Source organism: Lithobates pipiens, unplaced genomic scaffold (genome assembly GCF_037356315.1).
Source record: "Lithobates pipiens isolate NorthernLeopardFrog02 unplaced genomic scaffold, aLitPip1_a1.2 Scaffold_18, whole genome shotgun sequence".
Lineage (NCBI taxonomy): Eukaryota > Metazoa > Chordata > Amphibia > Anura > Ranidae > Lithobates > Lithobates pipiens.
This window is the reverse complement of record NW_027507758.1, coordinates 28,420,503-28,433,057: the sequence shown is the minus strand read 5'-3', so window position 1 is coordinate 28,433,057 and position 12,555 is coordinate 28,420,503. Positions and strand designations below refer to the sequence as shown.

General features: G+C 49.7%; 1 protein-coding gene across 3 annotated transcripts in view; it reads right to left on the bottom strand.

Annotated features, from left to right (window-relative positions):
• The window catches only part of GPCPD1 (glycerophosphocholine phosphodiesterase 1), a 150,983-nt gene extending 141,385 nt beyond the window's left edge, over nt 1-9,598 (bottom strand). For all 3 annotated transcript variants that reach the window (XM_077485504.1, XM_077485505.1, XM_077485506.1), the window contains exons 1-2: nt 9,451-9,598; nt 7,703-7,776 (exon numbers count right to left, since the gene is read on the bottom strand). In XM_077485504.1, the coding sequence (XP_077341630.1) occupies nt 7,703-7,751 (49 nt within the window). In that variant the 5' untranslated portion in view covers nt 7,752-7,776; nt 9,451-9,598. The remainder of the gene's footprint in view (nt 1-7,702; nt 7,777-9,450) is intronic.
• Between the last annotated feature and the right edge of the window lie 2,957 nt (nt 9,599-12,555).

The following is a 12,555-nucleotide window of genomic DNA, read 5'->3' as shown; positions in this document are numbered from 1 at the left end:
GTGCCCAGTATGAAAGTATGGTCATGGACCTGCTTTAAAAAAAAAAAAAAAAGGGAACATGGAGATCCAATATAAGATATTAATTGGTTCTGCCCATCATAAATCTCATTACTACAAAAAGTGGGAATTTTTGAATATTTGGTCACCAAAAACTCCAACAATTTACACTTTGCAAAAATTCACAAGAATCAGACCCATCCCCCGGGCCGGCTGATCGTCTCAGGGAATGGATGTCTGACCGATACAGCTAGCCAGATGGTGGACGAATACCTTCGTCCTCATGTGGGACCATTGGCTTCCTACATCAGGAACACACTGGACCTTTTGGGGGTCTTTGATTTGATTCATATCCCTAAGGGTGCCCTGTTGGTGGCTATTTATGTGGAGGCCCTCTACAACTCTATGCCCCATGAGTTGGGGGCTGGGGGGGGCTTCATTCGGGAGCGAGATCATACGACAGGACCTTATATAATCAATGCCTCTCTGCTGCACCCCTGGTTTCAGTGTCGGCATCACAGAGGTTATCCCACTTGTACTTATTACATAGATCATATAGGACCCCCCCTGCAACTTTACAAATGGGGACTCAGAGACTCGCCCCTGTGTCCAAAGTGTGAACTTTACCAAGGGGGGGGGGGGATTGATCTCCTTCACATGCTTTGGAAATGTCCTAAACTCTTCAGGTACTGGAGGGAGATTATTGACACGGCATCCAAGGTTTTTACTGCATTAATACCACAGGATCCGACCATATGTTTACTGGGGGCATTGGAAGAGGAAAGGCTGGGCTCCCTGACCCACATAGCGATACTAAATCTATTCTATGTGGCACGTAAATTGATAGCACAATTGTGGATAACCCAGAGGATAACCTAAGAAAAAACAGGTGGAGAGTGTAAATAAATTATTGATAAGAGAAAAACGAACATACCAACACAGAAACGCCCCATGTAAATTCCAAGCTATGTGGCGGCCGTGGTTGGAAACCCCTGGCTTAGCCCCCCCCCCCCCCATCAACTACTAATCCGTGACAGACTATTGTTGGGGTGATGAAAGGTGATAGACAACGTGGTGGTGGATAATATATATGGGGGACTATACAAAACATAAAACAATAACGTAAGAGGTCAAGGGGTAGAGGTATCAAACACATCCTTAAGATATTGTTGGACTGGACTGGTTTCAAAGTTCTTCATGGGTTGTTTTTTCTTTTTTGTATATTGTAATTCTTTTGCTTCATTTTTATGCCTTGATATTGACAGTGTTAAACTGAGGAAGTTTTGCACAGACCCTTATAATGCAATGCCTCAGATGTATACTCACCCTTGTTTGGTTTATCCTGATTTCATTGATCTATGATTGTACATTGTTTACTATGATTGTACTCTGCGAAACAAAAAAATAAAATAAAAACTATTTCTGATAAAAAAAAAAAAAAAAAAAAAAAATGTAATTACCCGTTACTCTGGGCAACAAAAACAAATCAGAAGTATCATGCAAAAATATTGGTACCTACTGCTTGCCGATGAGACTGTATAAAAATATGTAAAAACGTACCCGGAAAAACCTTTAGGCCGCGTACACACGCGCGGACTGTTCGCCCAACCTTGTTCGTCAAACAGTTTGACAAACAGTCCGCTCAAAATTAGCATGAACGGACTTGACCACACACGATGAACGAACAGTCCGCTGAAACCGTGCGCGATGACGTGAACGGCACGTACGACGGGACTAGAAAACGACGTCCTATACACTGCAATGCAACCTTCGGCGTGTAAATCCTTTCTGAGCATGCGCGGAACTTAGTTTGACGAACAAGCCTACACACGAGCGGACTGTCCACTCAAACCAAGTTTCAGCGGACAGTTTTACGGAAATTCCGAAAAACTTTGTTCGTCAGACTGTCCGCTGAAACTGTCCGCTGAAACTGTCCGCTGAAACTGTCCGCTGAAACTGTCCGCTGAAGCCCACACACGAGCGGACTGTCCGCTGAAACACTGTTCAGCGGACAAAGTTGGGCGAACAGTCCGCGCGTGCGTACGCGGCCTTAGAAGATCAAAGTCTAAGAGACAATCTGGTTCACAGTCCCCATTAACCCAGAAAGGTAGGCCAAAATGCATGCACGGAAACCTTCCCCCGCGGTAAATGCAACTTATGTAGGTTCATCCATGGGGCCCAAGAGATTGCATTGCCAGACGGACGTATTTTTAGACCTCGATTCCTTGCCAATTGTCAATCGGCGTGGTCTATATTATGATGTGCTACAGTGGTGCATACTAAAAAACAAAGAGACCATTCTTTCATCGCATTCATGCCCAACGTCAAACTAGTCTCCAAATCCAAAATGGAAACTCCCATTAGCTGCCACATGGGCCTTTTCATACATTCAATCTGTCCAAAATGTGATATTTTTTTGCTCTGGAGTATTTACCAAGCAATGAGAGAGGGGACGACAACGATAAATTGTTATTACAGAGAGAAGCTCGATGGATTCACAATCCAGCAGCTCTCAAACCACCCAGACTGAATGATGCATTCAGTTTTAAGGCATTTTTATGAATAAAGTTTAAAGAGGCTTCAGTAGCGCCATCAATACATCCACTTCCCAGCTACTACGTTGGGACGGAGAGAGCTCAAATGGCGGCAGCTTGCCGCCGTGCACTGACAGGGAACTTCTGTATGAGAGAGAATGCTTGGTCTCATCTCTTCCCCGCCTCCCCCCCCCCCCCCCCCCCCCCCCATTTCCTAGCAAGCCTTTTTGGAAGCCTTTTTTGACATGTATATGTATGTATGCATGTATATCTATTTCATTTCACGGCTATGGATTGCGCTCATTGTGGGGGCTTTGGTTTCACTGGTTTTCAGTTGCCTGCTTATGCAGGATAGGGGGCATCGTTTGTATAGCCACAGATGATTTAAGAAATGTCATCTAGTCCTCTGTGGTTTTGATGCATCTCTCTAAAGCAGGGGTGCCCAACCAGTGGGCCGCGGTCCACATAAGCCCCGCGGAGCCCTCCGATGTGGCCCGCGACCTCCTTCTGTGGGATGGCAGATTGGTAAGCCCAGATCATGGGTTGCACACCCACCATCCCAGAGAATCTGTGTTGTTAATGAAGCAGGCAAAGCAAGCAGCTGTGGAGAAAAGCTGTATAAGCTGATGCTTCCTGTATAATGCCGTCTCATGCCACAGGCATTGATACCAAATGCATTCTGCCGGGGACAGCAACAGCAGGTGATACCTGAATGAAAGACTGTTAAAGGTCATTTAATTACTAAAATTGCAGTGTATATATGGGCATATCTGCACAGTGGTTACTGGGCTGTTTTCAAACTGATCTGCAGGTGCAGTGCACCTTCAGGTTACCTGCACTGAGGCATAGACTTCTGTTATTACCTGCGGGTTTGGTGAGCTTTCAGAAAGTGCACCACCCCTGCAGGATATAATAGAAGTCTAAGGCAAAGTGTAGCTAACCCGCAGGAAAGACACCGGTGCACTGTGCTGGATTAGTGTGAAAGGCCCCTTTCATACAATCGGTCCAACTCAAATCGGACCCTCCATTCACCTCTATGAAACGGCCGATGTAAACAGATTTGTGCCCTTTTACACCTGTCTTCCTCCAATCTGATTCGCAAAAAAAAAAAATTCAAGGGCAGATTGGAGGACCGATAGAGTAGAGTGGGCTGTGTCCGCTCTGCATGGACCTGTCATCCGCCTGCTCTGCTCATTGTGGCCCATGACCCAAGTCACTTAAGTGGCCCTTGCTCTTCAAAAGGTTGGGCACCCCTGCTCTAAACTGACCCTTGAATATCAACCCCCTTTCAAGAGGGGAATAATCCATCTACTTCCTATTATTTACAATAGAAACCTGTATTAAAAAGGAAATGTTTTTTTCTCTTTTTTTTGTTGCAGGATTATTTCCAGCTGATTCCTCAGATGGACTTGGCAGCAGGAGTGCTGCAGGCCTGTCTCTGGGCTCTGCCAAGGTGCAGCGAACACCATCTGCTGTGTTTTTGTGTGTCAGGTATCCTAGGAATATATCCCATCCCCCTTATTTTTGGAGATAGAAGATCGGATTGGTTCTATACCATTAACTAGATTTCAGGTAAACCTTGTTTCACCTTTTACTAATCAATACTAATCTTTGCTTTAATTCTGGTCCAATCAATTAGGACCAGCAAGTTAAAAATGTAAATTTTTTTAATTTCTAACTTTTTTACATTACAACAGTTTAAATTTTACATTTCAGAATATTTGTCCTCTCTCTTTGGCTGCATATGGGTCCGCGCCCCCCCCCCCTCTCTAATCCAGGTTCCAATCTAGGAACTAAAAACCAATCTTTTACGAATAAAAGCATCCAGTAGGCATTCATCCTCAGCTCGTTATCACACTGTGTAAAAGGTATATATCTGCGATTCATGATGTAATGCGACTATGCAATATTTGCTTATGGCAATTTCTAAATACAATTAATTTATGATTGTCGTTTCTTTTGTAGTATTTAAAAAAGGGGTCATTTGGGGGATATTTGCGCAACACATTCAAAATCTCTTGAGGAAGCTCTTATGATCGAAACATGTAGAGTAAGAAGTGGTGGTATATGATATTTGAAATGATATGCGATTCTTTTGAACATTTGTCGTCATTTTAAAAGAAACTCAGTTTAATAAAAATGTATCTTTTTTTAACAAGCCTAGTTGGATATTATTTTGGTACCTTTAAAAGTCCCGCCTGCTTTCTCCCAATTTATATTACTCACTTATTGGGATGTGGTACCTTTGACCTCTCATTGCCTAGCTCTAAAATAAAAAAATTTAAAATAAATAATAATATTTTGAGCTCATCACTGCTTGAAACGATAGAGGTTATGAAACAGTGTAACTGGCACGCCACCTTCTCTCTTCATATTTTGTGATGGTGCTTGTCTTGAGGTCTGGTGCCCATGACAACCACAGTCAGTCACTGCCAAATAAATATCTGGTGCCTTTCTAGATGCATGGTTGAACAGTGGTGAAGGGGTGGGGGGTGCACAGTTGGTCATATATTTCAGGAACACTACCACCTACAACATGGAGCAAAAAGTGCCCCTTCCCCTGGGGAGATTCCTTTAACCGCCCATCATATGACGGCCAGGCGGCACGGCTGTTGTTCTGGGCGGGCGTCATATGACGTCCGTCCATTTAAACAGGGCATGCGCATGATCGCATGTGTGCAGCCCTGTACCTTCAGTGGCAGCGTGTCACGGAGACACTGCTCGCCACCGAGTGAGGGGTGAACAGCCATTGGGCATGGCTGTTTACGTGATCACAGATGGTACCGCCCCACTTTGCATGGTGCATGCGCGTGATCGTGCTGCGCGTTGGTGGCGGTCTGTTCCCGGGAACACTGCTTGTCACCGACGCTGGTAAACAGCCATTGGCCGGTGGCTGTTTAGGGATCGGCTGTGAAAGGATCGCAGCCGATCATGTGGTAAATGTAACAGAGCGGTAACGAGGCGATTCAGTTCGCATTGTGCGCTATACAAGTATTTCATTCATTCATTACTGGGTTCCCATCCATCCTCACACACCGATCATGTTTGAGAAGGAGATTGCAGTAACATCTTGTTACCGCTTACAGTATACACCAACATACACTAATTTCACCCCCCCCCCCCCAATAAAGAGGACCTGTCACCACCCATCAAAGTACCTTCTTCGTTTAAAAAAAAAAAAAAAAAAAAAATTGTTACAAAAAAATTACAACTTAAAAGAAAAAGAAAAATTCTCCATGCCTCTTACAAAATACATCAGACTGGTTGGGTGCTCTATATCGGATACGCTCTGTGTATAAAAGGTTTTCGGACCTGTTTTGAATCATCTAATGTAACTATTCCTGCAAACTTAAAATGCAGTATATCTGGTTACTCTTTGATACTGCTACTATTGTAAAATGTTCTGCTCATTCTATTGTATACTATTTGATTTCTTAATAAAATTATTTGAAAGTAAAATACATCAGACTGTCTACCGTATATACTCGAGTATAGGCCGACCCGAATATAAGCCGAGGCCCCCAATTTAACCCCCAAAAAAACTGGCAAACTTATTGACTCGTGTATAAGCCGAGGGTAAGACATGCCTGTCCATCCCTGTGTGTGTGTCCGTCCATCCCTGTGTGTCCGTCCATCCCTGTGTGTCCGTCCATCCATCCCTGTGTGTGTGTGTGTCCATCCATCCATCCATCCCTGTGTGTGTGTGTGTCTCCATCCATCCATCCATCCATCCCTGTGTGTGTGTGTCTCCATCCATCCATCCATCCCTGTGTGTGTGTGTGTGTGTGTGTGTGTGTGTGTGTGTGTGTGTGTGTGTGTGTGTGTGTGTGTGTGTGTGTGTGTGTGTGTGTGTGTGTGTGTGTGTGTGTGTGTCCAGCCTACCTGTGTCCCGAGCCTTTGTCCCGAGCCTCCGTCCCGTGCCTTGCCTCCTTGCCTCCGTGCCTCGCCGCCGTGCCTTGCCTCCGTGCCGTGCCGTGCCGTGCCGTGCCGTGCCGTGCCGTGCCGTGCCGTGCCGTGCCGTGCTGCCGTGCCGTGCCGTGCCCTCTTCGTCGGCGCCTCGGCGGCCATTGTAAAATTCAAAAGCTGCGCCGCCGCCTTCGCCTGTGATAGGCGGAACACTGAATTTCCCAGCAGCCTGTGTTCCGCCTATCACGTACATCGTATCATCCTCGTCCGTAGTACGAGGATGATACGATGTCCGTGATAGGCGGAACACAGGCTGCTGGGAAATTCAGTGTTCCGCCTATCACAGGCGAAGGCGGAGCCGGAGGCGCGGCTTTTGAATTATAGAATGGCCGCTGTCTGTCTGCTCAACACGCTGATCGAGCGGGCAGACAGCGATGACTCGAGTAATAAGCCGAGGGGGGCACTTTCAGCCTCAAAAAGAGGCTGAAAATCTCGGCTTATACTCGAGTATATACGGTACTTTTCATTTGGGGGATATTTGTACTGTCCTGGCGTTTGCAGGCCTCAAGAAATGGATATCAGGACAACAAGATTGATTGATTTTCAGATCTATACCATAGTTTGTAACTTTCATACAGAATAAACAATGTACACTGATTTGGGTTATTTTCTTTACCAAAGAAACATAGCAGAATATATTTTGGCCTAAATTTATAATGAAAGATTTTTTATTTGTAAATTTTATTACAGAAACAAATAACACATCCCCCCCCCCCTGCTTGGGCAGGAAGGGGGTGAAAGTGGCCGTTATTGAAGCCTAATCAAACTTTCAGTGTAAGCCTAGGTTCACATTGGTACAATTTGGCATGCGATTTGACATGCTATTGCCGGCAATGGCACCGTCCCAATTGGAGTGGCGCCGCACCGATTTCCAAAGGTAGTTCCTGTACTACTTTTGGCAACTTCGGGGGGGGGGGGGGGGGGGGATGTAGGGGGGTGGAGGTGCTGGGAGATTTGTAAAGACTTCTTTGCAGGTACCCGCACAGATGTCTGTCAAAATGCCCCCAAAAGTCGGACTGCAGCTGAACTGAAATACATTCCAGGTGCATTAAAACAAAGGGCGCAAGACTCCGTGCATTTTCACACTGCAGGTAATGTTTACTGCCCCCCCTCAGAAAAAGCGATCCGCGGTGGATTAGGGTCTTCTACTAAAATGAGCGTTTTAGCATGTGCGCATATTCGGGGGAGGGGAGCTGTGGCTTTACCTTGCTCTGTTGCCCCTCTGATGTAGAAGGAGACTTGAGAAGGTGTCATGGTGAAGCCTTGTTGGAGGTCTTCCCTGAAAAGACAGGAAACCGGAGATGTCACACAGCTGTCAGCACTGATATGTGTCACAGAAAGAGGGCGAAAGGTCTGCAGAAGAACCCCCCCCCCCCACACACACATCCCCCCTTCTTCCCACCACCAGTCACCCCAACACACATTATAGAAAACCTCCATCCCCCACCACACATTATAGAACACCCCAATCCCACATCAGTGACCCCCAACAGTGCAGACGGCCCCCCATCCTCCCACCAGCGAGTCCTACACAGAGGAGACACTCCAGACTCGGGATAGAACCCCTCCATCCACCACCACATACCCAAAAACGAAGAGGACCCCCCCTGCTCCCCATTAGGGACCCCAGCACAAAATGGACACGGAAAACACATGAAGACCCTCCTCCATCCCAACACCAGTGACATGATAGACCAGGCCCCCCCCCCCCCAATCAAGGACCAATAGTACAGAGGGTAAAGTCAGTCACAGGACAGACCCGTCACCCATCCTACCAGTAGTGATCTGAATTTACTAAACAATGGTCACTCCAAGACAGAACCCCCCCCCCCCCCCCAATTAACCCAATATAGAACAGGAGAGACACCCCAACATGACAGACCCTCCCCCATCCCACCATAAGTGACCCCAACAGCGCAGAGGGGACATGCAAGCCACATGACAGACACCAACACCACCAATGCCTCCAACATCGTATAGAGGAGAGACCCCCCCAATCCCCACATACAGCTCCATCCCACCACCAGTCACCCCAACACAGAGCGACACCCAAGTTGAATGACAAACCTTCCCCCATTTCACCCCAACACAATGAAGAGGGGATGCCCAAGCCACATGACAGAACCCCACCCCCCTACAAGTGACCCCAATAATGCAAAGGGGACACCCTAGTCACAGGAGAGAATCCCCCCATCCCACCAGTGCTCCCCCCCCCCAAAGTGCAGAGGGCACATTCCAGTCAAATGACAGAACCCCATACCACCACCAGTGACCCCTAAAACAAAGAGGATCCCACATCTCCTTCCAACTATGACCCCAATACAGTGGATACCCCAGTCACTATGACAGAACCGCACCCTGACACCCATGCCCCCCCAACACTAGGGCCCCCCAGACACCTGCAACCCCCCCCCCCCAACACTAGGACCCCACAGTCCCATGACAGAACCCCATCCTGACACCTGAGACCCCCCCAACACTAGGGGGACCCCCAGTCACATAACAGAACTCCATCCTGACACCTGAGACCCCCCAACACTAGGGGGACCTCCCAGTCACATAACAGAACTCCATCCTGACACCTGAGACCCCCCCAACACTAGGGGGACCTCCCAGTCACATAACAGAACCCCATCCTGACACCTGTGACCCCACCAACACTAGGGGGACCCCCCAGTCACATGACAGAACCCCATCCTGAAACCTGTGACCCCCCAACTCTAGGGGGACCCCCCAGTCACATAACAGAACCCCATACTGACACCTGAGACCCCCCAACACTAGGGGGACCACCCAGTCACATGACAGAACCCCATCTTGACACCTAAGACCCCCCAGTTACATGACAGAACCCCCAACACTGAAGGTGTCACGTCCCTTTCCGAGTCACATGACAGACCTCCCCTCAACAGTGCAAAGGGGACCCCCCAGCGCCGTCCTTCCCTCGCATTACCGAATACGAAGCCCCCTCAGTAGAATGGAGCCTGTCCTCTGTAACTGTCACACACGTCTCTCCTCAGACCGGTCTAAACCGGCTCAGCTCGCCGGAAGTTCTGACATCTCACTCATACACACAGAGACTCTGCGGCACACAGCCACGCCCTCCAATTCCGGCACAGCCAACCCCATAGCCTCCCGTCCTCCGCCAATGGTTGGACGGACGGAGGAAAAGACGAGCGCTGATTGGCCGCGCTGGAAAGTGCATGTGTTGATGTTTATAGGGGGCGGAGTGTGTTCTATCTGGCTGCTGTCCCGGTTTCCTTGGATGACCCGAAATTGTTATCACAACGTGTTCCTGGAAAGGCCCTGGAGAGGGCTGAGTCATGGATGACTTCTCCCATAAACACCGCCACACCACACCGGAGCTAACCTGTCTACTGACAAATGTCAGCAGGAGGCAGAGCATGGGATCTGCAGATTGTAGGGCAGTGTATAGGGATCAACACCGGAGAGGATAGGGATCACCACCAGAAGGGAAAGGATAGGGATCAACACCGGAGAGAGAAAGGATAGGGATCAACACCGGAGAGGGAGAGGATAGGGATCACCACCGGAGAGAGAAAGGATAGGGATCACCACCGGAGAGGGAAAGGATAGGGATCACCACCGGAGAGGGAAAGGATAGGGATCACCACCGGAGAGGAAAGGATAGGGATCAACACCGGAGAGGGAAAGGATATGGATCAACACCGGAGAGGGAAAGGATAGGGATCACCACCGGAGAGGGAAAGGATAGGGATCACCACCGGAGAGGGAAAGGATAGGGATCAACACCGGAGAGGGAAAGGATAGGAATCACCACCGGAGAGGGAAAGGATAGGGATATACACCGGAGAGGGAAAGGATAGGAATCACCACCGGAGAGGGAAAGGATAGGGATATACACCGGAGAGGGAAAGGATATGGATCAACACCGGAGAGGGAAAGGATAGGGATCAACACCGGAGAGGGAGAGGATAGGGATCACCACCGGAGAGGGAAAGGATAGGGATCAACACCGGAGAGGGAAAGGATAGGGATCAACACCGGAGAGGATAGGAATCATAACCAGAGAGGGAAAGGATAGGGATCAACACCGGAGAGGGAAAGGATAGGGATCAACACCGGAGAGGGAGAGGATAGGAATCACCACCGGAGAGGGAAAGGATAGGGATCAACACCGGAGAGGGAAAGGATAGGGATCAACACCGGAGAGGGAGAGGATAGGGATCACCACCGGAGAGGGAAAGGATAGGGATCAACACCGGAGAGGGAAAGGATATGGATCAACACCGGAGAGGGAAAGGATAGGGATATACACCGGAGAGGGAAAGGATATGGATCAACACCGGAGAGGGAAAGGATAGGGATCAACACCGGAGAGGGAGAGGATAGGGATCACCACCGGAGAGGGAAAGGATAGGGATCAACACCGGAGAGGATAGGAATCATCACCAGAGAGCGAAAGGATAGGGATCATCACCGGAGAGGATAGGGATCACCACCGGAGAGGGAGAGGATAGGGATCATCACCGGAGAGGGAGAGGATGGGGATCAACACCGGAGAGGGAGAGGATAGGGATCACCACCGGAGAGGGAGAGGATAGGGATCACCACCGGAGAGGGAGAGGATAGGGATCACCACCGGATAGGGAGAAGATGGGGATCAACAACGGAGAGGGAGAGGATAGAGATCACCACCGGAGAGGGAGAGGATAGGGATCACCACCGGAGAGGATAGGGATCACCACCGGAGAGGGAGAGGATAGGGATCACCACCGGATAGGGAGAGGATAGGGATCACCACGGGAGAGGATGGGGATCATCACCGGAGAGGGAGAGTATAGGGATCACCACCGGAGAGGGAGAGAATGGGGATCACCACCGGAGAGGATAGGGATCATCACCGGAGAGGGAGAGGATAGGGATCACCACCGGATAGGGAGAAGATGGGGATCATCACCGGAGAGGATAGGGATCACCACCGGAGAGGGAGAGGATAGGGATCACCACCGGATAGGGAGAGGATAGGGATCACCACGGGAGAGGATGGGGATCATCACCGGAGAGGATAGGGATCACCACCGGAGAGGATAGGGATCACCACCGGAGAGGGAGAGGATAGGGATCACCACCGGAGAGGGAGAGGATAGGGATCACCACCAAGGAGGATAGGGATCACCACTGGAGAGGGAGAGGATAGGGATCACCACCGGATAGGGAGAGGATAGGGATCACCACGGGAGAGGATGGGGATCATCACCGGAGAGGGAGAGTATAGGGATCACCACCGGAGAGGGAGAGGATAGAGATCACCACCAGAGAGGGAGAGGATAGGGATCTCCACGGGAGAGGATGGGGATCACCACCAGAGAGGGAGAGGATAGGGATCACCACCGGATAGGGAGAGGATAGGGATCACCACGGGAGAGGATGGGGATCATCACCGGAGAGGGAGAGTATAGGGATCACCACCGGAGAGGGAGAGAATGGGGATCACCACCGGAGAGGGAGAGGATGGGGATCAACAACGGAGAGGATAGGGATCATCACCGGAGAGGGAGAGGATAGGGATCACCACCGGATAGGGAGAAGATGGGGATCAACAACGGAGAGGGAGAGGATAGAGATCACCACCGGAGAGGGAGAGGATAGGGATCACCACCGGAGAGGATAGGGATCACCATCGGAGAGGGAGAGGATAGGGATCACCACCGGATAGGGAGAGGATAGGGATCACCACGGGAGAGGATGGGGATCATCACCGGAGAGGGAGAGTATAGGGATCACCACCGGAGAGGGAGAGGATAGGGATCACCACCAGAGAGGGAGAGGATAGGGATCTCCACGGGAGAGGATGGGGATCACCACCAGAGAGGGAGAGGATAGGGATCACCACCGGATAGGGAGAGGATAGGGATCACCACCGGAGAGGGAGAGGATAGGGATCACCACCGGAGAGGATAGGGATCATCACCGGAGAGGGAGAGGATAGGGATCACCACCGGAGAGGGAGAGGATAGGGATCACCACTGGCGAGGGAGAGGATAGGGATCATCACCGGAGAGGATGGGGATCA